Source organism: Rhinolophus sinicus, linkage group LG13 (genome assembly GCF_036562045.2).
Source record: "Rhinolophus sinicus isolate RSC01 linkage group LG13, ASM3656204v1, whole genome shotgun sequence".
NCBI classification, from domain to species: domain Eukaryota; kingdom Metazoa; phylum Chordata; class Mammalia; order Chiroptera; family Rhinolophidae; genus Rhinolophus; species Rhinolophus sinicus.
This window is the reverse complement of record NC_133762.1, coordinates 29,985,921-30,010,582: the sequence shown is the minus strand read 5'-3', so window position 1 is coordinate 30,010,582 and position 24,662 is coordinate 29,985,921. Positions and strand designations below refer to the sequence as shown.

At 49.6% G+C, this 24,662-nt stretch overlaps 1 protein-coding gene across 11 annotated transcripts; it reads left to right on the top strand.

Moving 5' to 3' along the window:
* The first annotated feature begins 3,136 nt into the window (after positions 1-3,136).
* On the top strand, positions 3,137-24,634 carry SGK2 (serum/glucocorticoid regulated kinase 2). Of its 11 annotated transcripts, XR_002138877.2 has the most exons (16): positions 3,144-3,430; positions 7,860-7,998; positions 8,764-8,832; positions 9,616-9,665; positions 10,212-10,269; positions 10,459-10,542; positions 11,410-11,541; positions 12,627-12,739; positions 13,027-13,063; positions 14,067-14,153; positions 15,347-15,442; positions 16,474-16,629; positions 18,636-18,725; positions 21,458-21,642; positions 23,863-23,998; positions 24,244-24,634. XR_002138877.2 is itself a non-coding variant. In XM_074317920.1 (15 exons), exons 2-14 carry the CDS (start codon positions 7,912-7,914, stop codon positions 21,620-21,622), a joined length of 1,206 nt encoding a protein of 401 aa, XP_074174021.1. In that variant the 5' UTR covers positions 3,139-3,430; positions 7,860-7,911; the 3' UTR covers positions 21,623-21,642; positions 24,244-24,634. The 11 variants fall into 11 exon arrangements, 10 of the variants coding, with proteins under 10 accessions (XP_019604383.1, XP_074174021.1, XP_019604375.1 ...); XM_074317920.1 differs by lacking the exon at positions 23,863-23,998 and having other exon boundaries at positions 3,139-3,430; positions 12,645-12,739; XM_019748816.2 differs by lacking the exon at positions 23,863-23,998 and having other exon boundaries at positions 3,140-3,430; positions 11,413-11,541.
* The last annotated feature ends 28 nt before the right edge of the window (positions 24,635-24,662 follow it).

Here is a 24,662-nt window from a genome sequence, read left to right as displayed (position 1 = left end):
GTGAGGATATTGCCCAAAACGAAGAATAAAAAGACAAAGAGATGAAAAATGGGAAAGAAGCAGAAAATTAGAGGACTAGCTGGAGGTCCGATATAGGAATGCCAATAAGAGAGACCAGAGAAAACAAAGTATATAAAACAAACTTTATAAAAAAAGGACATTTCACAGAATTGAGAGACACTAGTATCCAAATTGAAAGGTCACACTGAATGCCCAGCACAATAGATATAAAAGGAATGACACCAAGCTACATAATTGTGAGATGTCAGAATAATTAGAACGAAGAAGATGTAAAAGCTTCCAGAGGGGATAAAACAGGTCCACCCAAAGGAACAGGAATCATAATAACATAATAACATCGAACTTCTTAACAGCAATGCTGGAAATGAGAGTGGAGCAATGTCTTCACAATTCTGAGGAAAATGATTGCCATCCTGGAATTCTCTACCCAGCCAAGTTGTCAATCAAATGTGAAGGCAACATTTTCCAACATACCGGCTTTCAAACTTTTACCTCCTGTGCACTTTTCCTCTGAGAGCCATTGGTGGATATGCCCCAATAAAATGAGAGAGTAAGTAGAAAAAGAGAAAGAGCCTCAGGAATGCAAAGGTAGTTCAACATAAGAAAGTCAGTCTATGTAACACACCACGTTGCTAGAATGAAAGTGAAAAAAAAAACGTACGATCATCTCAATTGATACAGAAAAGTCATTTGACAAAATACAACACTGTTTCACAACACAAGCAGAAAATTAGGAAGGGCATCTACAAAAAAAAAAAAGCACTGAAAGCTACCATCGTACTCAATGGTAAAAGATTTTCCCTAAGATTTCTCCCTAAGATCAGGAACAAGACAAGGAAGCCCATTTTAACTTCTGTTCAGTATTGGACTGGAAGTTGTAGTCAGAGCAATTAGATATGAAAAAGACATAAAAGTCACCCAAATTGGAAAGGAAGAAGTAATTACTATCTCTATTTGTAGATGACATGATCTTATATATAAAGAATGCATAAGAAAGCTGCTAGAGCTAGTAAATAAAGTTGCAGGGTGTAAGATCAACACACAGAAATCACTTGTGTTTCTATATACCTGCAAAAACAATAAAAAAAAAACGTAAGAAAATAATTCCACTTACAATAGCATCTAAAAGAGTAAAATACCTAGGAATAAATTTAAACAAGATGAAAGACCTATACTGAAAGCTACTAAATATTATTGAAAGAAATGAAAGAAGACCTAGAAAAAATAGAAAGACATCCGTGTTCATGGGTAGGAAGGCTTAATATTGTTAAAATGTCAATAGTACTAAAGATGATCTACAGTTTCAATGCAAATCCTACCATCATTCCAATGGCCTTTTTTGCAGGAATAGAAAAGCTGATCCTCATATTCATATGGAATTGCAAGGGGCCCCCAAAAAAACAAAACATTCTTGAAAAAGAACAAAGTTGGAGGACTCAGATTTCCTGATTTCAAAACTGACTGCAAAGATAAAATAATCAAACCAGTGTAATACTGGCGTAAAGACCAATTGAATAGAATTGAGAGTCCAGAAGTAAACCCATACATGTATGGCCAGTTGAGTTTTGATAAGTGTCAAGTTCATTCAATGGGGGAAAGAACAATCTCTTCAAGAAATGGTACTGGGACAACTGTATTTCCACATGTGAAAAAAAAAAGTTGGATGCCTACATACAAAAATGAACTCAAAATGGATCGATGACCTAAATATAAGAACTGAAACCAGGGATGGCGGGTTAGTTCAGTTGGTTAGAGCATGGTACTGGTGGCACCAAGGTTACGAGTTCGAGCCCCATATGGGCCACTATAAGCTGCGCCCTCCTTAAAAAAAAAAGGGAGTGGCTGAACAATATGTATAATGTAGCCCATTTTCGGGGGGGGGGGAGTATAGGAGATGTAGATTAGGCTATAACACAAAAGTTTGGAAAGATAGTCACTGTTTAGTAAACAGCTGTTATCTCTGGAAATGAGATTGAAGATGGGTCGGAGGAGAAGCTTCCAGTCTTTATTTCACATTCTTCCATATGTTGGAATTCTTTGGTTTTAGCAATACCATTATGCGGAGTTTTTTTTAAAACCGGCTTTGGCAGTGCAGGGGAGGAGGAGCTTGGTGGAACAGAAACAGTGACAGCTCTGGAAAGAGGCAGGACCTGAGGCTGTGATTTGCTTGGTGCAGGCAGACCTGAGGCTGTGATTTGATTGGTGCACTTGAGCCAGCTGCTGCCTCTTTTGGGGGCGGTGGGAGGGGGGACAGTCCCAGGCTGATGGGTGGAGTGGTGGAGGTGGGGAGTGGGGCATACAGGGCTCCTTCAGGGCACATGAGACAGCCAGTTTTAAAAGCACTAGCGTGACTGGGTAGCTGTTGACATTTTAATGAAAAGGCAATGGAGGAAGGGGCGTGGCAGTCACACTCCGAGTTGCCTCCTGAGAAGGGGTAACTGGGTGGAGCTTTTCTCACCTGGCCGGCAGGCCAGGCCTTGAATTTGCCCTGAGTTAGAACCCTCAGTCTGGGCAGCTTCAGATCAACCAGGGAAAGTCTTCCTTCCATGTGAGGTGGGGAGAGCTGAGCCCTGGTTACTGAGGGCTCCGAAGGGCAGAGCGGGGCCTGGGTCTCAGCTCAACCGTGGCTCTCCTGCCAGGATGGTGCCGGCAGTGCCAGAGCAGGAGAGCTCTGGGTGGCAGGCTACACAAGAGAGTGCCAGAGGTATCAGTCATGAGGCTGACTCAGGAGGGTGTGAGCTGTGCCTCCCTGGAGGTGTCCATGAAAGGGCTAACCACCGAGGCTGAAGGTCCCATCAGGGGCAGGGAGGCGGGGAGAGTTGTATGAGACAAGCCCTTTGGGTGGTCAGTTCTCCAGCCTCTAAGAGACAGGGAAAGGATTCAGCTGATGCAATCAGGGAAGGCTATGTGGGAGAGTCAGCACTTGAGCTGGACCTGGGAGGGTGAGGGTGAGATTTCAGAGAATAGAAATGTGATGGTGTTGAAAGGGACCCCAGAGACCTTCCCTGTGAGGCAGGACATGCACCATCGTCACCAATTCCCTTGAGGCTCCGGGAGGTGAAGTCACTTGCCCAAGGTCACACCACTTAAGGTGTACAGTAGCTTTTAAAAGTTCAGAGGGTCCCCAGGGCAGGGCCCATGGAGGAGCCAGTCAGGGCAGCCAGCATCGTGATTCAGGCCCAGCAGTTAATTAGTAACCGGAAGACGCTGTAGCCAGCTCCCAGCTGGCAGAACTGGGAAGTTGAACTTGAGCTGGTTTGGGAGCCAGAGCGAGTGTGTGACAGGTCACTCCTGACTGGAAAGGTTGTTCCGGCAATTCAGGACTGGGGGCACCATGCAGAGAGACAGGAGGGCAGAGCTGTGCTAGGGGCTGCTCCCCAGGACCTGAGCTGGGACCCAGAATTTTCAGGTGAGAGGCTCAGCTGTCAGCAGACACCTGCCTGCCAGCCTGCTGGTCTGCCAAATTGACTAAGTGGTTACCTTCCTTCCCTTCCTTCCTAACTACCTATTTACTTCCTTCCCTTCCTAACACCCTCCTTTCTAATTCCCTTTTTTATTTCCTAACTCTTCTCTCCCTTCCTTGTTTCCTCCTTTCCTAATTTCTTTCCCCCTTTCCCTCCTTCCTTCCCTCTTGACTAACTCTCTGCCTTCTCAGTTGCCTGATTTGCTTCCTAACTAACCCATTTACTTCTTCACTTCCTTCCCACTAACTCCATGCCTTCCTTTTCTAAATTCCTAACCTCTTCCTGACATTCCAGGCCATGGGCTTTGGCGTCGCACTGCCTGTGTTCAAATCCCATTTATATCATTTACTAGCTATGTGGCTTGGTCACGTCACTGTACCTCCCCAGGCCTCAATGTCCTCCTCCTTCAAACAGGGATGACGATAGTTCCTAACCCGTGGCATTGTGGGAATAAAATCAGATCAAGCTGGCACTTGGTATGTCATTGGCCTGCACTGGGCAGACAGGCATGTAAATGAATCAATTACAGTAGAGTGTGGACAAAAGAAACAGGTGCAGAGAAGGGAGCAAGAAGTGTTAGGAGCAGAGAGCTGCTCAAGTGTGGGAGTCACAGTCAAGGGTGATGGTGGGCAATGGGCAAGTCAAAGTTTCCACCAGGACTTAGTACCTGAGTATTATGTGAACGGCAACACCTCAAGAAACTTTATAAAATGGTACAAAGATTAAAAAAACAAAATATCCTAATTCACTGTCACCTTGGGTCATGGCCCTCCAGCCTTTTTTTCTGTGGCTGTACACAAATGTCCGTGTGCGTACAGGTCTGTTTGTTTCCTTTACAAAGAAGGTAGCCCTGGTAGACCTACCATGTTGAAATCTGCCTTTTTTGCTTGACACCATAGTACACATATGTTCCTGTTTCCATTTATGTAGGCTTGTATATTGTTTTTGTTTCTTGTTGGGTAATTTTCCATTTTACACATGTCCCATCATTTATCTTATCAATTCATTCCTTGATTCACTAGCCAAATATATACAGAGCACCAACTTTGTTCCAAGCCCCGTTCTAGCTGTGGGGCATTCAACAGTGAACAAGAGAAGTCTTTGCCCTCATGGCACTGATGTTCTCATTTGAAACAGACAATAAAGAGTTGCGTGAGAAGGTGTCAGAGAGTGATAAGTGTTATGAAGTAAAATAGAAAGCAGAAAAAGTGGATAGGGAATGAGCAGACCTGGGTTTGTTAGAGTGACCAGCCATCCTGGTTTGTCCAGAACTGTACTGGTTTTGACACTGAAAGTCCCACATCCCAGGAAACTTTTAAGTCACAGACAAACCAGGACAATCGGTCACCAGTAATCAGAAAAGGCCTGTCTGTGACATTAGTTAGTGGAAGCCAGGTATGCAGCTATCTGGGGGAAGAGCCTTCTAGGAAGAGGGAAAAGTAACTGCCAGGGGCAGGAGGCCAGAGGGCCAACAAGAAAGCCCGAGAACCGGGAGCGTCATGAGGGGGAGAGCGGTGGAGACAAAGTGGAGGTGGAGATGGGAGCCAGCTCAGATGGAATCTCCTAGACCATAGTGAAGACTCGGACTTTGACCCTCCAGGAGATGGCACATCACTGGAGTCTTGAGCAACAAAGTCACATGACCTGATTTACATTTTAAAAGAGTCACTCTGGCTTTTGGTGGAGAACGATTGTAGTGAATAAAGATAGAAACAGAATCAGAAGGGAAGCTATGGCAGTAATCCATGCACTGATGCGAGCGGGGGTTTCTGCATGTGTTTGAAAGGTAGCGGCTAGTGGGATTGCATGATGGAGTGGAGGTGGGGCGAGGGTGCCGGTTTCTAGGATGAATTCCAAGTGGCTGGCTTGAACTTCTGAGTAGGTGGCAGGGCCGTTACTGAGATGGAAGGAGGAGGCTGGGGCAGAGTAGAAGGAATGTGAGTGAACACTTTTTTGTTTTGGACATGTTGAGATTGAGGTGCCTCTGAGTATCTAACAAGTGAAGTGTCAAGGAAACAGTTGGGCATAGAAATCCAGAATTCAGGAGAGAATCAGGACTAGGGAGACACGTTTGGGAATTGTCGAGTATAGTTGGTACTTAAAGCCTTTAAACTGGTTGAGATCAACTAGGGAACAAGGGTAGACAGAGGTTCAAGGGCTGAGCCCTGAGACAGGCCAGTGTCTAAAGAGACAGGATCCAGCAGAAAGATGGAGGAAGAGCAGTCAGTGAGGTAGGAAGAAAACCAGGAGCTCCTGAAGCCAAGTGGGGGAAGTGGGTGTGTCAACTCCCTCTGAGAGGATGAGGGAGAGGAGGATGAAGGATTCATCACTGGCTCTGGCACACAGAGGTCACTGGCCCACTGTTTTGGTGGCATGTGGGGTTGACAGCCTCTTTGTAATGGGTTCAAGAGAGCAAAGGAAAAGGCATGGAGACTGAGTCCAGACAACTCTTTCAAGGAGTTTAAGTGAAAGGGGGAACAGAGAAATGGACAGTGCCTGGAGGGGGATGTGAGGTCGAGAGAGGGAGCTATTACAGCAGGAGGTATTCCAAAGTGGCCTGTGGTGGAACATTTAGGTTGTTACTATCGTCACCGTTATTTTCCTGTTCTAAACAGTGCTGCTAAAAGAAGGCCCCATGCCGGGCTTGTTATGGAAAAGAAACGTCCTTGTTCTGGGTATGTTTTGTCAACATGACATCCTGCCCATCTGTGTATTGGTTCAACATTTCTATTTTGTTGGAAGATGGAAGGCTCTGATAGTGTTCATTTGGGTTTTTCTCAGTTGATACCCCCAGGCGCCCTGTGTGTCAGAACCCACAGAGAACCCCCAGATCACTGAGCTTAGGTCCCTCCCTCACCAACCCCTTTGACCCCAGCCCCATGGATTTCTCCACTGAGGTGAATTGCAGAGGTCTGGGTGTGGCATGTGGTGGCGACATAGAAAGTTCCAGAAGGGCAGGGGCTGTGTCAGGCCCTGTCAACTCCTTCATTCCTCTGAACACCCCTCATGAGCTCCAGGGGAGAGGAAGGACCCTGTGAATAACTAATAATCACATCAGGAAGCAAAAACTTCAAGAGCCAAGATGCTGGCTGGGACGGTGTTTCCTGTCTCTTATACAGCCAGAGAGCTGTGGGACAACCAGCCCTGCCCTGGGGACAGCAGGCCAGAGCCCTGGAGGGGTCAGCAGGGAAAGGGCCAAAAGGCCAAGTGCTGGCAGTCAAAGACCAAGGCCAGCTGGATGGAGCCGGGCACACGGGCTCCAGATTCCTCTGGAACATCTGCAGGTTCTTGGGAGGCAGAGGGCTGTCAGCTGCCGTGGTTAAGGTCATAGGACCTCATCTTCAGCCCCAGATGTTCTACGTTGGGCCTGGGTAGGCCCCAGGGAGCATATCTTCTTACAGACAGATCCCCTACACACACACACACACACACACACACACACACACACACACACACACTTACCAACATACATCAATATGGACACAATGACCTACATGCACACAGGTGGTTATACTGTACCACACACGTATCAGTAGACACAGATGTAGACATGCAGACTCACACTCATACACACACAAGCATATTAACATATATAAATATACACACTGACGTGTTGACACACTACACAGAGACTCCCTAAAGCACATACATGCACACTGAAAATACAGTCATGGATGCACTGATACACTGACGGTTATCCAACTGTGACACACAGTAACCACAGAACATGCCATCATCTACACACAGACACACACTGACACAAATACCTTGACATCCAGGGACACACGGACACACCGACGCACTGAAGCACATCTGTGCACAAACCACCTGCACATAACACATCACACACACATACCCTGACCCACATACTCACACACACTCTAACGAGCCCCAAGAGTCTCCAGGGCTCTCCTGCAGCTGTTGCCCACCCCACAGGGGGAGGCGATGTCCCCGAGAACAGAGGTCTCTGGTCCCATCTTAAGCTCTGCTGGGTCCTGCATGACATCAACAGCCACCTCGCTGCTGCCCGGACTTGCGAGCTGGGGCCAGGCCGGCGCCAGGCACAGACACTTTGGCCCTTGTTGGGAGAACAGAGAGAGGCTCTCTTCTCCACTGCCCATCCTCTGACTCCAACTGCTGGTTCTGTCAGCGGCCTCTCCTCAGGCTGCCGCAGGTACGTGGGGCTGGGGAGGCCAGGGCCTGGCAGAGGGGCCGTCAGGGTCAGCAGAGCAGAGGGTGTGGCAGCTCTGTGGGCTGTCTGAGGGGGCACCGGGCTGTTGTGCCGCTTACTTTCTCATGGCTCTGCAGGGCTGGGCCTCTCCAAACAGCCTGGCTTGGGCGACTCCCTCCCTTCCCCTGTGGTCATTTTCTCAGCTCCCAAGAAGGCCATGGGGTAGAATCTCCAGGAGCCCCCTTGTAAATAAAGATGGGCAGTGTCTACCCACAGAGGGCCAAGGCTGTGGTCTTGGGATGCCCAGTACCCAGCAGTCCCTGCAAGCCAATGGGCTGCCAGGTGAGATCTTGGCTCTGGGCCTTGCCCTTCCAAGCAGGGGTAAGGCTGTGGGGCCCTGGGTACCCTGAGCCAAGGTCTAGGTGTGCCAGCTTCCTCTACCCTGCAGGGTCGGGGCAGGAAAGACACTGTGCTTGCTCCTGGCTGCACAGAGCAGCGGGTCTGTTTGATCGCAAACAGACACTGGCCAGGCTTAGGTCTCTCTATGGATCCAGCCCAGGGCCTCCAGGGCAGCTGCTCTTCCAGGGGCATTAGGCAGAAGTCCCTGTGGCAGAGAGATAATAGCACAGAGCCCAGCCTGGGATTGTCTATAGGAATTCAGGGTTGCAGCATGCCTGTATGGGAGCCTGGGCACACAACCCTAAGCAAGTCCCATTCTAGGCCTTAGGCTCCCCATCTGTGAAATGGGAGCAAGGGTTCAGACTTTATGCTCTGCTAGTGTCCTTCCAGCCCTAGTCATCCTGGACATCTGGAGCTGGCCGTGCTCACAGGGATCTTGTACCCTGGCTATCCTTAACCTTTGACAACTCAGCCTGGAAGGCGCCCCCCCCCGACCGTGCTCCCTCCTTCCCTCCAGAGATGTTTCACTAGAGAGCCTGGGTCCAGGGGATATCATGTCTTGTCCCGTGCAGAGGTTGCTGGCCTCTGGGTTAGAAGCACTGATGGGGTTGGTGAGGGCTGGCAAGGGCAGCGGTGCCTGAAGCCCTAGACAGGTGACCCTAACTCCACAGCCATCTCTCTCATACCTGTTCCTCTTTGTACCCCCAGTATCTCCCTGAGCACTGTTACAGAATGGCGGACCATAGCACTAGCGTGGCTGGGACTGCTCGTACACAGGTGAGTGGGTCTGGGTTCTCCCACCCACCACCAGGGGGCTCACTTCCACAGCTGAGGAAATCTACAGCATCACGCACCAGCCTGGTGGGCACTCCCAGACAGGACTGGGGGGCGGACAGGAGGCGCGCTGAGCTCACAGAAGTGGGCCATTTGCAGGGTAAATAAGAGACTTGGGAAAGGCTTCAAGAAGTAAATGAGGTAGAAAAATCATGGGATTGTCCCTGAGGACACCTGGGTTCCAATCCCCATGGGGTTGCCTGTAAGTCCTTGGACAGCTCTTCTCTGGGCCTCAGTTTCCTCATGCTCACAATTAGCATGACAGCCAGCAGCCTCTCAAGGCTGTTGTGAGAAGCATGGTGAGATGGTGGATGGGTGCCTGGGTGGGCAGAGGGAGGGAAGCAGGGAAGGAGGGAGGGAGGGATGGAAGGAGGGAAAGAGAGAGAGAGGAAGGGAGGGAGGGAGGGAGGAGGCAGGGAGGGAAAGACAGAGGGAGGGAGGGAGGAGGGAGGGAGGGAGGGAGGGAGGGAGGGAGGGAAGGAGGGAAAGAGAGAGAGAGGACGGGAGGGAGGGAGGAGGCAGGGAGGGAAAGACAGAGGGAGGGAGGGGAAAAGGGAAGGAGGGAGGGAGGGAGGAGGGGGGGGGAGGGAGGGAAGGAGGGAGGGAGGGAGGAGGCAGGCTAGTAGCGATGCTGGAGAAGGCATGGGGCCTGGGCCAGGGGAAAGGGATGGGGTCAGGGAGTGGGGACGTGCTGATTTTAATCGCCTCTTTTGTAAATGTCTTTAGCTCTCAAGAGCCAATGGGAACATCAACCTGGGGCCTTCAGCCAACCCAAAGTGAGTTCTGGTCTCTCAAACAACTTTCCTCCCTGGCTCCCCTCATACCTGGCTCCCCTCATACCTGCTCCTCGTGCCTTGGGAATAAAATCCAAGTTCTCTGGTCTAGTTTCAAGACCCTCTGGCCTCTGGGCCCAGGACGACCCCCAGCTTTATCTCCCACAAATTCCCCAGCCTTCACCCATGCCAAGGCCTGTGCCTGGGACACCCCCGCCCCCCCAAGTCTTCATGGTCAGCACCTCCCCACCCCCAGGCCCTTCTCAGGCTTTGAAGCCAGATCCCTTACCTTCTCTGCAGTCTTATCTGGTTTTCTCCCCACCTTGCATGTTGTTTATTGAATCGCGAGATCCCCAGGGGCAGGGACCAGTAGTCCAAGCCCCCTGTTGGTTAGGAGAACATGGCATCCTTCAACAGCAGGGAGGCTTGAGTCTTGGAAAGCTCCCTGTATTCCCCAGCTTCAAAGTGAAAAAGAAGCCTGGCGTGGATCTCAGGACGAGGTTTCCCACGATTGCAAATGCTGACCTGTGTTCTTGCCTCTGCCCCCAGTGCCCGGCCCACAGATTTTGACTTCCTCAAAGTCATTGGCAAAGGGAACTATGGGAAGGTGAGTCCTATGGTGAGGGTGGGAGGCCTGGGTCTCCTTTTCTTCAGCCTCCTCCGCCCCCTGCCTGTTACTTGCATGTGCAAAGAGGGACTTCACAACCGGCAGAATCATGGATGGACGCAGAGCTAGAGCTGGGGGCCAACCGAGGAGCAGTCACCTGTGGGACCTTACGTTTGTGCTTCTACTTAGGTCCTACTGGCCAAGCGCAAGTCCGACGGGAAGTTCTATGCAGTGAAGGTGCTGCAGAAAAAATCCATCTTAAAGAATAAAGAGGTACCAGAGTCTGGACATAGGCATTTCCTCTCCTGTTCCTCAACCCCCAGCCTAGGGTGGCTTCCCAAGATGGGCCCCAATTATGAGAGGCCCATGGGCTGAGTACAGAGGGGGTCACAGCAGGCGGTCAGGTGGTACCCGGGGTGCTGACTCTTCTCAAGGACTTCACCCATATGACCTTTAGGAGGACCCAGTCCCAGCTCTTTGCATTCCCCTGGGAAATTCAGGGCCCCACAGTGGACAAATCCTCTGCACTGTCTAGGTGCCAGCCTCCCCATCTGTGCAATGTGGGGTCACACTTTATACTCTCCAAAGACCCTTCAAGCCACAGCCATCTTGGAGTTCCAGATGTTTCAGCTGAATTGAGTCTGTTTAAGTCTAACCCCGTTCGGAGGAGAGAGCAGGTCCTGAGAGAGGATTGAATATCAAATCAGAGGACTCGGGATAAGGAATTAGGGTTAATGGACATCGTGGGGGTGGGTAGGAGAGGTCTTCCTGAGGGAGGTGGCCTTGCCGCTAGCTTTGAAGGTAGGACTCTGATGGTCTAAAAAGAGGGTGGCCAGGCAGGGGAAACAGCACAAAGAAAGGCATGAATGTGGACTCATTTGTGCAGCAATCACATATGTTTTGCTTGTCACCCCAGGGTGGGGGTGCAGGGGTTTCTGATCCAGGGGCTGGGGCTGCACCCACGGGGACTGCCCACACAGAACCCTGAATACTAGGCAAGGAGTGGGGCCTGGCTCTGAGGGCAACAAGGAGCCACAGTGGGCATTTGAGGAGGGGCATGAGAAGATCCCGGGCAGGGCAGCCGCGACCAGGGAGGCCACGTGGGTTGTGATACGGACCCCTGTCTGTGTGACTCCACAGCAGAACCATATCATGGCGGAGCGCAATGTGCTTCTGAAAAACGTGCAGCACCCCTTCCTCGTGGGCCTGCGTTACTCTTTCCAGACACCCGAGAAGCTCTACTTTGTGCTCGACTATGTCAATGGGGGAGAGGTAGGTGGGCCCGCAGGAAGCTCCCCTGGGCTAATGCTTAGCTGTGAGCTGCCCATCCCACATGCCCACTGTGTACCAGGTTCCGGAATGTTCTCACTGACTCATGACCACAGACCTGTTTTATTGCTGAAGAAACTGAGGCTCAGGAGCTGACTCACTTGTTCTAGGCCACCCAGCCCGTACCTGGCAGAGCCAGGATTGGAACGTGGGTCTGTATTGACTTCCTCCCACAAAGTTGTCCAGACTCACTTCGGTGGACCTGGGACAGGTCAATGGCCGAGAAGCATTGTGATCGAGATTTCTAATGCTCTCGTTGTACACCAGAGGCCACTGGGTGGAGGTAACCAGTCCTCGTGTTGAACAGAGACTTGAGGCCACCTGGTGACTCAGAAGCACAGCTAGATAAGCTGAGCTCCGTCCTGGACTTCGCTGTCTCTCTGGGCAAGTGGCAAAATTTAGTGGGCCTCCTCAGGGACCCCAACTGTAATCTCTGTGACCACATGCCTTTTGGCCTGATGCCAAGGGGGGAGTTTTTGTCCTGTATCCTTAAGGCCCTGGTGGAGGTGAAGAGTTTTCCATGCCAGCAAAATAGACCAAAGCAGTTGGCCCATGGGCAGATCTAACCTGGGCTCAGTTTGACTCAGCCATAATAATCTTATCATCTGGGTTAGAGGAAACACACATCTTTGAACCACCCAGTTACAAACACCAGCTCTGCCCATGGTGAGCTCCGTGACCTTGGCAAGTCACCTGATGGCTCCGGCCCCTCCCAGGTACCTCTTAGGTGAAACTGGCATTATATTTGATGCTTTAAACGTGATCTTGAGGGTTAAATGAGATACGACATGTGAAAGGGTTTGGCTTGGAGCCTGGAACACAGTAGGTGCTGAATCCATGCTAATGCATCCTCCTGCTGACTCTTTGGACACCCACGACTGCTCTGTGGGGAGGGAGCCTGGCATGCCCTTTGTCATCTGAGTACATTGCAGCTCAGAGAAGGGGTGACTTGGCCAGCTGCCCCCCACCCTGCATTCAAGCAGCTAGAGCCCCCAGGAAACCCTCTCACACACCTCCCCCGCCTCTAGCTCTTCTTCCACCTGCAGCGGGAGCGCAGATTCCTGGAGCCCCGGGCTCGGTTCTATGCCGCCGAGGTGGCCAGTGCCATTGGCTACCTGCACTCCCTCAACATCATCTACAGGTGAGGCCTGCCTGTGGCTCAGAGCCAGGCCCAGCCCTCTGTCTCCACAGCCATGGGTGTGTGGGTGCCTAAATCGTGATGAAATCCCAGTGGACTTGGTCCTTTGTCTGAGAAGGATCTACAAGCGGGTAGGGTAGGAGCCTCCTCCTTCATAGGACAGGTACCCGTCCCCCCTGGGCTCTCACTTGACATCTCTGTGAGCCTCTACCATAGTCCTCCCTCCAGGACCAGCTCTCCTCACTAAGGGGCGGAGCCATCACAGTGCACTTTTCTCTTGTTTTCTGCAGGGACCTGAAACCAGAGAACATACTCTTGGACTACCAGGTTGTGTATGTGTGTGTGTGTGTGTATAGTTACACATGTGTGCTGTGTACCCACAAGGGTGTGTGCACGGGTGTGCGTGCATTGTGCATGCATACATATGAATAGGGATGCATTGAAGTATGCGTATACATGTGCACATGTGTGTACATGTGCACTCGAGACCATGTGCCCATGCACGTGCATGTGCACACATATGTACACGAGGTCTGTGGGGAGCAGGGGTGGAGCCAGGCAGAGGCTTGTGGATTTTGTAGTCCCTCGATGTCTTAGACTGGGTTCCCTGGAAACAGATTCTGAGGCGAAGCATTGGGGGCAGAAGGGTATCAAGAGATCTACTTCAGCGGGATGAAGAGGCAGGATTGGGCCGAGGAGGAAGCTCACCTGCCCTGTGATTGCAAGTGAGCCCTCCGCCGATCTTACGGGGCGAGGGGGCCTGAGCTGAGATGGCCGTTCCAAATTGAGGCAAGGAGGCTAAGCATTTGAGTGCCTACATTAGTCAGTCATTGGGTGGGGAGAGCCCCTTGGCAGGGGCATAACTTTGGGTGAGGGCAGTGTCCCATATGGGGCATGGGCGTGACAGCACTTAAAGAGGAGAGCTGGGCAGAACCCTGAAGTATCCTCTCACTCCATGACGTCCACCAGCCACCCGCCCACCCAGCTGCCACAGGGTATGGCTGCTTTCTGAGTCCCTAGCCTTCTGTCACAGGGGTTGCTGCCACCAAACCCCTCCAGCAAGGGCATTCTGAGCTGCCACTGTTATAGGGCATAGGTCTGAGTCTGGTGAGCTGGGCAGACAGTGGTCTGCCATCTCCCCACCTTGTCCCCTGTGCTGCTCTCAGCATCTAGTCCGGAAGCCCTGGGTCTCTGAGTGGTGCCTCCAGCCTATGCCAGGGACATCGAACCCATAGCTGCTGCCCTGGGGTGTGGCATCTGGGCTTTGGGGTTAGGCCTGGCCATACCTTCCTTAGACAACTCTCCGGCCCCTGCCTTCCCTCCTCCACAGGGACACGTGGTACTGACGGATTTTGGCCTTTGCAAGGAAGGTGTAGAGCCAGAGGAGACCACGTCCACATTCTGTGGCACCCCCGAGGTGAGCTAAACCTCCTAGGAGAGGGCTAGCCATGGGTGGTTAAGTGCAGATCCTAGAGCCAACAGGTTAAACCTGAGGGGGCTCACTCCTTCCACCCAAACACGTCCCCTGAGCTGCCTGTGCACTCTGCCTTGGTTTCCTCGTCTGTGTAACAGGGGCACTAGCTCAAGGGCCTGCTAGGACCCAGCCAGCTACTGGTGACTCTGCCATGGTGATGTCCAATAGAAACAGAAATGCAAACCATATATGCAATTACAATTTTTCCAGCAGCCATGTTTAAAAAGTAAAAAGAAACAGGTGAAATTGATTTTAATAATATATTTTAATTAACTCCTTACATACATAACAGTGTCATTTCAACCTACAATATAAAATTGTTCAGACATTTTATTCTTTTTTTTTTCTAAGTCTTTGAAATCGGTGTGTATTTTGCACTGATGGCCCATCTCAGCTCAGAACAGCCACCTTTCAAGTGTCTGGTTGCTAGTGGCTGCTGTATTGGACAGCACTGCTCTACAAGGTGAAGTTCATGTGTAGCAGGAGGGCCTGGCTTGACAGTTAAGATGGGGGCGTGCAAATGCAAAACACTGGTCTCCTGTCCTCTTCCAGCCACCAAGAGCCTGGAGGGTTAAAATGCATGCGTCTCTGTAGTAATTCATCCATGTCTATCTGTCCTGGCAAGGCCTCCATGCAGCCTTGGGATTCAAACCTTTCCTTGAACTCCCACCTGTTTTGACCTTTGGACCTTGGACCCAAAGGGGTTCCCAGATGCTCTGGTGGGGGTGGGGACTGAGGCTGCAGGATGAGGAAACTCCTCCCGACCTGGCAGGGGGGGCAAGACTTTAGCCGCTCTGTTCTTCTCCCTATGCTTGAAAATCCAGGTGTTAGATCTCAGCTGGGTCTCCTCAATTTAGCCGATGGACAGATAACCTCTCTGAGCAGGAGCCGTTGTCTGTGTTTGCGTATGGCAGGGTGTCCGCTGGACAGAACTGGCCTCCCAAAGCCTGACAGCCCAACCGTCTCTTCCTGAGACATTGCCAGGGGCAGGGAGCAGGGGACATGGCACCCTGGCTTGTGTAGCAGACAGGGCCCCAACAAGTTATCTCTTCCATGATCTTTTCCTCCAAGGGCCTTGTTTACAAGTGGGGAGACAGACTGAGGGTCTTTCAGATAAGCGTGTTTCCCCTCAACAGTACTTGGCTCCGGAAGTGCTTCGTAAAGAGCCTTACGACCGGGCGGTAGACTGGTGGTGCTTGGGGGCTGTTCTCTACGAGATGCTGCACGGCCTGGTGAGTGGGGTGGAGCTGTCTGCCTGGGACATCTGGCTCTGGGGAGAGATGGGGGCGGGTCTCTCCCTTGTGTCACCTGCTCAGACTCCTCAAGGAACTGTACGAGTCCTCTCTCCAGAGGACTCAGCACTGCTCTACAAGGATACATATATTTTTTTCAATACCCCATGTCCTATGTTACTCCCTTGGTGCCTCAAAACAGCCTCTGGAGGCTTGCTGCAGGAAATGGAGTTGTTCTTATTTTACTGAGAGGGAAACTGAGACCCAGACAAGTCACAGTGCTGGTAGGTTGCGGAACCAGCCCTGGACTGAAGCCTAGGCTGCCTGCTTCCTGGAGGCAGCTGCAGACTCGCTCCAGCTCAGGCTTCGTGCTGGGGTGGCTTTACCAAGAGAGCTTGGTGGGAATAAGTAAGTCATGGGAATGTAGTGTGTGTGTGTGTGTGTGTGTGTGTGTGTGTGTGTGTGTGAGAGAGAGAGAGAGAGAGAGAGAGAGAGAGAGAGAGAGAGGTGGGTATGAAGGAACTGCTCTGTGGAGTCCGGAGCAGGAAGACCTGGCGGAGGACGTAGGAGGAAGAGCCTCAAGGAAGATGGACCCCGCATACGGTTTGGGGCCCGGCTCGCTTCTGTGCTATGTCACAGGCTTATTCTCTCTGAACCTTGTCTTCTCATCTGAAAAATTACTGTCTCGAGGCATTTTTGAGGCAGGGGTGAAATGATGAAGGGGAAAGTGTCAACTTTGCCAAGTGCAAAGTTGGGGCACAAGCTAGATTAAGAGAGGTGGGATAGGCGATGCTCCTGAGAGGTCCCTAGGCCTCACACTGGTGGGGGGAGACCCCTTGGCCTTCCCAGCAGCCCTCTCCACTGTGTTGGAAGCCCAGAGGTCTCTGTCTCTCTCCAGTCTTCCAAGTGAGCCATTGCACAGGACACGGGTGTGGCTGAATCCTTCCAGCTACCCAGCTTTTCTCCAAGTCTCCCTGCGACCTGTGCCCTGGAACACAGATGATCCTCCAGCTCTCTCCCTCTATCACCAGCCACCCTTCTACAGCAAAGACATATCCCAGATGTATGAGAACATTCTGCACCAGCCGCTACAGATCCCGGGGGGCCGGACGGTGGCTGCCTGTGACCTCCTGCAAGCCCTTCTCCACAAGGACCAGAGGCAGCGGCTGGGCTCTAAAGCAGACTTTGTAAGTGACCGGGCAGTGGAGCAATGGCCCTTCTTTGGGCTGTCAGCTTCCTGTAGAGGCAGCTCAGAAGCACAATGACCCTCATCCAGCTGTCCTGTAAAACCAAGCACTGCTAATTCATTCATTTGGAAATTTATAGCTGTTGCCGCTTGATTACGACCTCCAGTCTAGTTGTTTTATTCAACCAATACTTCCTGAGCACCTACTAAGTGCCAGACATTGAGCTAGGTGCTAGGGATTCAATAGACTGGGTCTCTGCCCTTATTAAGTTTAGTGGGGGAGGGCAGACAAGAAACAGACATATCCAGTTATTATAGAGTATGACAAATATCAGGAAGGAGATAAACAATGAGCTGAGAGCATCAATAATGGGAGGAGGTGCATTCACACTGGCACAGTCAGGGAGGTAGGTCCTCTCTGAGGGGGTGACAATTAAGCTGAGACTTGAAGGATGAAAAGGAACCACGTATGCAGAGCTGGGAGGAGGCATCCCAGACATAGGGCACAGCATGTGCAAAAGTCCTGTGGTGGGAATGAGGAAGAGAGTGGTACACTTTAGGGTATTTTGAGGAGGGGAGTGGTAAGACCCAATTTAAGTTTTAAGAACTCCCTCTGACTTCTGTGCAGACGGGACTTGCTTTTCACAAATACCTGAGCGCTTCCTCTTTGCCAGTGCCCCAGCAGGGCACTCAGGGTATAGAGATGAATAATTCCACAGTCCATTCCCTTAACAAGTTCATTATATTCTTTTTTTTTTTAATTAAAGTAGCACTTTAAAAATAATCTTACGTTTTTCTACTCAACAAAAGATCATTCTGATTTATAAAAGGAAGACCACAGTGCTGTTCTCCTTAGAAGTTTGTTTTCCCTTCTACAATAGTGGTTGAGATGCTTGGACGAGGAGACAGGCTACCTGGGTTTAGATCCCTCCTCTACCACTTACTATTTGCAGGACCGTGGGCAAATTTCCCGATCTGTAATGACAGCACCTAGCTCATAGCTGCTACCAAGATCAAAACGGATTAAGATATGCAAAGCACTTAGGCCAGTGCCTGGCACATAGTAAGTGCTTTTTAACTGTTTTGACCAACAGCCCTACATGCCAGGTACTGTGAAATGTAACAGCATTTAGGGCATTTGCCTATCCGTCCCGGGCCAGCTTAAAGAAAAGGGTTTTCAGGGAAGGCTCGTCCCATCCTTCCAGGTGGAAATTTGTATTTTAAAAATATGTACAATTTTTTAAAATAAGGTATACATTCACATAGATCAAAATTCGAAGGATATTCAGAAAAAGTCCCTCCAGCCCCCCAGTTCCTTAGATGCAACCAATGTCACCAGTTTCTTGGATATTCTGGAAATATTTTGGATCTGGCTTTTTAACAAGCCCAGGGGTGTGGTGTTCTGATATAGGGAGCCAGAAAATCATTTTTTGAGAAAGGCTGATAGAGAGAGGGTCCTGCTGGGATAGGAAGCAGTTGGTGCCAAGATTGATTTGAAGAAGGGGTGAAACATATGCAGATCTGGGTCCCTGAAAACCTGTAGCTTTTTTTGGAGCTTTACCTCCCAAACCTTCCTTAGTGAGTTCATTTGGTCTATTTCTCTGGTTTGCATTCTGGAAGAGTCAAGATACACTGAGGCAGAGTGGAGCAGGGCCCCCAAGACCCCCCGGGAACCCTAAGGGCAGGTTCTGCTGTCTTGTTCAGCGACATACCTCCAAAGCCTACCATGGTGCTGACACAGAGTAGGTGCTCAGTACATAGTTGTGGAATCAACAAATGCTGTGGGGGAGAAGGGTTTGGGTTCTAGATTATGGCGAAGGGGAGAGACCTGGCTGTGGGATACACCTGTGTCCTAGGAAACCAGCTGGAGGTGCAAGTTACTTTCCCAGTAAAGATTTTAGGCCTTGACAGCCAATGGCCAGTAGAGTTGGAGCTCCCGGCCATGTGGGTGTGGGTTGGAAGTGCCTATGGGGAGGGTTGCTTCTGATCAGCACCTTCTTCCTGCAGCTTGAGATAAAGAACCACGTGTTCTTCAGCCCCATAAACTGGGATGATTTGTACCACAAGAGGCTGACTCCACCCTTCAACCCAAACGTGGTAAGAGGTCACCGCATTCCAGATTCTGTGTACCCAGGGCTGGTGGGAGTTTGGAGGGTATCTGTGACAACTCTCTACAGGTGGGAAAACTGGCTCCAAGTGGCTCCATGATTTGTCCAAGGCCGCACAGTAAGTTAGAGGCAGAACTGGGTCTAGAACCCAGACGTCACAACTGCCAGTTCAGCTCTGTGTGATGAGCCATGCTTCTGCTCCTTTATGTTTTAGCACCAATAACTTTCATTGCACCATCCTTTACAGTTTTTAAAGTGCTCTGTGTCACATAGCACACCTAGACAGAGCCAAGTCCTGTAAAGATATTTTTTTCTCTATAGTTAGCTTTTTTCCTGATAATAAAAATGACATGTATTTATTGTAGAAAGAAAGCGTGTGAAACAGAGACGTGTAAAGCAGCAGGGAGAAAGAGCTTATTATCTCACTACCCAAGAGAAACCATAGCTGGCACGTTTCCTTCCAGTCTTTTTTCTATTTGCTTTTTTTTTTTTACATAGGTCATATACAGAGAGCTACTTCTCCCATCCCCCTCCTTTTTTTTTTTTTTTTGCTAAAAGCTATGTCATTATTTCCCCAAGTCACATAAAACTTTATAAGTATCATTTTAAGTGGCTCCTATTATCTCAACCCTACGTTGATGACATAATTTATTCAACCGTGCTCCTAATGGTGAATTTTAGGTTATTACCATTGTTTTTTCTTTATCACAATGTACTGATGAACATCTGTAAGTGTCCATCTTTGCCTGGAGTTCTGATTTTTCCTGAAGTTGGATCCCAGATAGGGAATCACAGCTCCACGAATGTGAACGTTTTTCAGTTCTTGACTCATGCCGCCATCACTGGGTGTTAGGAAGGACCGTCTACTTCCCACCAGTAGGTTCTGCTGGAGAATTGTCATCTTATTCTCTGCAGCATGTATGTGCGCTGTTCTTTACTTTGCAACTTTGTTGAGTAAAAACATGGCCTCTTGTATTGTTTTAATTTGTATTTCTTTCATTCATAGTGAAGGTGTTTGGTTTTAAATGTTAATGAGCAGTGGTAGTATGAATGAATGGAGCCCCGTTTGAGGTGGACACGGCAGGTTCTCTTGGCTACCTGTAACGTGTCGAGCAGTGTCAGGGCCCATCCATCCAGGCAGCCTGCACACCTCAACACTGCCAATGTTGTTCGCTATTTACATCTTTCCTTAGGTGAAATACCTGTTCATGAACGTGTCTTTGAGCATCAGACTCTTGACATCAGTTGTCAGATAGGATACACTCAGTCCAGGCACCTGCAAGATTTCTTTATCTGGGGATAAAAAAAGACCTTGAGTATAATATTGGACATACACCCTGAAGAGAGAATAATACAGAGGAAAACTAGACAAGGAGGTAATAGAATGCAATGCATGGACTGTAGAGTCAGACATGCTAGGGGTGAATGAATTCCTGGTTCTGCCACCTACCCCTTGTGAGACCTTCAATAAGTTTCTTTAGCATCAGTGTCTTCATTTGTAAAAAAAATAGAAAATACCTGCCTTGTTTCGGGTCACACAGCTGACTAACAAGGGCCAGGACCAGGATTCACATTCTGGTTGGAACGCTAAGCCCTGGGCTAGAACCACTGTGCTCTGTAGCCTTTTAAGAAGCTGGAAGCCATGGTCTGTTTGGTTCCACAGCCTAAGGCTTGAATACTAAAGCAGGTCTGCGGACCCTTCCACTTGCCCACCTGCTTACTTCATAAAACCCAGACCGTGCTTCCTCCACCGATAGGTTGTATCAGTTAGCTCTTGCTGCTATAACAAGCCACCCCCAAACTGGGTGGCTTATTTCATTCGGATTCTATGGCATGGTTGTGTGGTTTTTTTGGCCTGGGCCAGGGCAGTTGTCTCTCCTGGGCTCACTCATGTTAGTGGTCAGCTAGCCAGTCAGCTGGCATTTGGTAGTCTAGAATTGCCTCACTCATGTACCTGGCAGTTGGCCGGCAGCTGGGACAACTGGGTTCTCCTTCATGAGGCCTCTTGTACGTCAACAGGCTGGCCTGGGCTTATTCACATGGTGGCCTTAGGGTTCCAAATGCAGTAAGAGAGAACTTCCAGTGTGCGTTTTTCAAGCCTCTGATGGTATCACATTTGGTAATGTCCCGTTGGCCCAAGCAAGTCACATGGCTAACCCATATTAAAGGGGTGGAGAAATAGACTCCACCACTGGATGGGAATGGAGAATTTGTGATCATTTTCACAAGCTCTCACACAGATCTTCCTCCAAAATAGCTAAAGCAGCCCAGTCACTCTCTACCATACTACCCTATTTTATCTTTTTCATAGGACTTATTAACACCCAAAATTTTCTCTTTGTAAGCATGCTTATTACCAATTTTCCTACTCCCTATATAAGCTCCATGAAAGTAAGAGCCTACTGTGTTTTGTTTCTCTGTATTCCCAGTGCCATGAACCGTGCCTGGGAGGCATTCAGTAAATATATGTTGACTATTTAAATATATATGTAGTAAATATATGTGGAGCAGGCAGGACGCCAGGGGGGTAGAGGAATTGATATGTGGTAGTTGGGCCTTGTGGAATCAAATAATTAATGTAAATGCATGGGTAAGTGATAGTTAAGAAGGGTGTCCCTGAGGCACCCAGAGGGGAGGCCTACCGTCCCTGTCAGGGCTTGTGGGTTCCTTCGGCAGTTCTGACCCCACTGTTCCCGTCTCATCATTGGTTTATATTCACAGGCTGGACCTGATGACTTGAAAAACTTTGACCCTGAGTTCACCCAGGAAGCCGTGTCAAAGTCCATTGGCTGCACTCCTGACACTGTGGCCAGCAGCTCCGGGGCCTCAAGTGCATTCCTGGGATTTTCCTATGTGCCAGAGGATGATGCCGTCATGGATGGCTAGAAGCGCCTGTGAAACCACTGGTATCTACAAGGAATTACCTTCAGCTGCTAGGAACAGAGACTCGAAGTTAACAATGGCTTTAAAATGATTCGTTTTTTTCCAGCACATAAAGAATGGTGTGGGGCCAGCCCGGTGGCTCAGGCTGTTGGAGCTCCATGCTCCTAACTCTGAAGGCTGCCAGTTCAATTCCCACATGGGCCAGTGGGCTCTCAACCACAAGGTTGCCAGTTCTATTCCTCGAGTCCCACAAGGGATAGTGGGCTCCACCCCTACAACTAAGATTGAACACGGCACCTTGAGCTGAGCTGCCGCTGAGCTCCCGGATGGCTCAGTTGGTTGGAGCATGTCCTCTCAACCACAAGGTTGCCAGTTCGACTCCTGCAAGGGATGGTGGGCTGTGCCCCCTGCAACTAGCAATGGCAACTGGACCTGGAGCTGAGCTGCGCCCTCCACAACTAAGACTGAAAGGACAACAACTTGACTTGGAAAAAAGTCCTTACACACTGTTCCCCAATAAAGTCCTGTTCCTCTTCCCCAATAAAATCTTAAAAAAAAAAAAAAAAAAAAAATGGTGTTAGGTAGTCCAGGGCTGGTCTGACAGCTCACCAGGTTCTCAAAAGCTTCTTGTATTTTGCTCTGCCATCCTTGGCAAACAGCTGCAATATTAGTTGCTACATTATCATAGGTGGTTACTGGAGTGCTAGCCACTGCTTTTGTGTCTGGGCAGGAAAAAAGGAGGAAAGGAACAGGTACAATTTCCCAGAAGCCCCACCCAGTGACTTCTGCTCATTAGCCATCCACCCTTACCTGTAAAGGAGGCTGGGATATGTGATTTATTAGCTGGCACATTACTATATAACACAGGCATTCTGACTCTAAGGGAGAAGGGGGAAATGTTGGGTAGGCAAACAGAGGGCCTCTTGGTGTTTGGATTTTGATCTCAGTGTAAAATGACTGAGCTGTGACAATTCCATACAGTACCACCCAACATCCTCTTTTCTTTGTTGTGGGTAGTAGGAGACATTTGTTGTGAGGTTTGTCTTCCTGGCGTCTGAACCCCTCCTATATTCAGGGAATCTCCTAGTTTATGAGCCTGGATGAGGGGCAATAACTACCTCCACTTACAGTAGCTGAAATTCTCGATAGTGACTTTCCCAGCCTCCCCTGCAGCTAAGGCCATGCCTGTGGCCCAGGGATGTATGTACCTGTGCCAGATTTTGACAAAAGGAAGGGACTGGGAGCTCTCTTTCATGTGGTAGCTGTGGTGACAGCACCCACAAAACCAAGTTCCTGGTGTAGAAGTGGTAACAGAGCAAATTGCAGCAACTGGGACTCAGTGGCAGCAGCAGCAATTTCCTCATCAGATCAGTGCTGCAGCGTCATTCCTGGGAAGCCTTGAGCCTTACCCTCTAGCTTTCCAATGATTTTCAGAGCTTCTGATCCTTTTAACACCCTCCTTTTTGGCTTAATTGGCCAGTGAGCTTTGGAACACCAGCCTATGCTGAACTAGTTTCTGTGCTAGACTCTTTCAAGTTTACTATCAGTTTTTTTTATTTTTAAGATTTTATTGGGGAAAGGGAACAGGACTTTATTGGGGAACAGTGTGTACTTCCAGGACTTTTTTCCAAGTCAAGTTGTCCTTTCAATCTTAGTTGTGGAGGGTGCCGTTCAGCTTCAAGTTGTTGTCCTTTCAGTCTTGGTGGTGGAGGGCACAGCTCAGCTCCAGGTCCAGTTGCCATTTTCTAGTTGCAGGGGGTGCAGCCCTTACGGGAGTCGAACCGGCAACCTTGTGGTTGAGAGCCCACTGGCCCATGTGGGAATCGAACCGGCAGCCTTCGGAGTTAGGAGCATGGAGCTCCAACCACCTGAGCCACCGTGCGGGCCCTTTACTATCAGTTTTTAACCAAACACCCTAATGTAGAAACTATCTCCTTTTACCAATGAAGAAATAGGGTCAGAGAAGCCATTCCTTGCCTGAAGGTCACATAGCCAATAAGGGCCATACTGGGACTTAGCGCCACATAGGCTCTCACATGTAACCTTTGTGTTGGTCTGCCTCTTACACTGTTTGTTAGGTCCAAGGGAATGGCTGTCAAAATCTCTAATAAGAGAGCCAAGTCAGGAATTGGCCGGAATAAGCTAGGTGGTGAAAAGGAGTCATTCAACTGGACGCTCATGGTCTAAGCCTGGCTGCCAAGTTCACGCTGTGCTCTACCTCACCTGCCCTGTATGTTTGGCAGGTCTATGGCCATGAGGAGCTCAGGCCTGGGACAGGGCTGGAGGCTGGTGCAGGCTTGGTGACCAGAGCTTCCCAGATACCTATGGAGCTCCGTGTGTTCAAGATTAGTCATTTCTCAGGATAATTCTGGACAGAATGTGAGCACATAACACCTCCTGAATTCAGGAGACCCTGCACTTGTAGGATGGATCATGCTGCTTTATTTCAGTGGAAAGTGGTTTTCTTTTTCACAAAACTGTGGTTCACCACCTGCTTCTGGGGGCTCTTATTAGCTTTTTCATTTGTGGACAAAAGGGGAACTTTCTTTACGTCAGTGTGTTTTGGTAATTTTATTGCCTTTTCCTCTTAATTCCGTCCCACTCTTTTCCTTCCATTTTTCCAGGGCAGCCCCCTACCCCAGGCATTACAGGGCATGAAGCTGAATACCATGGAAAATACGCCAATGCACTGACACTGACCTACTGGAGATCAAAGCTGGGTCAGGAAGAGCTACTGTTACGCTTTGACATGCGTTGAGAACTCTGAAACACTCTGATTTGATTTCTATCTTAATAGTGTCTATCTTAATTGACAAATGTGGAACATGATGAGGGAGAAGCCAAAATTCCCAAAGCAAAAAGCAAGAGTGTGTAATTGTCAGAAACATGATAGTATTGTCAAAAGTACACAATCTGCTGTGGATTGTGACACTCATAATGGTTCTATCTGTTCTAAGACTAAAAGATCACAAAATTTTCACCAGAATAGAAAATAAAGAAAAACTATATTAATCATGCTACGCCTGTTTACTGAACACATTCT

What these genes read in the sequence shown, in the direction of transcription:
- SGK2 (XM_074317919.1), top strand. Translation starts at nt 7,912, where the DNA reads ATGGGCAGTGTCTACCCACAGAGGGCCAAGGCTGTGGTCTTGGGATGC. An exon ending in GCAAAGGGAACTATGGGAAG is followed by an intron (nt 10,270 to 10,458) that starts GTGAGTCCTATG and finishes GCTTCTACTTAG; the next exon opens with GTCCTACTGGCCAAGCGCAA. An exon ending in TCCCTCAACATCATCTACAG is followed by an intron (nt 12,740 to 13,026) that starts GTGAGGCCTGCC and finishes TGTTTTCTGCAG; the next exon opens with GGACCTGAAACCAGAGAACA.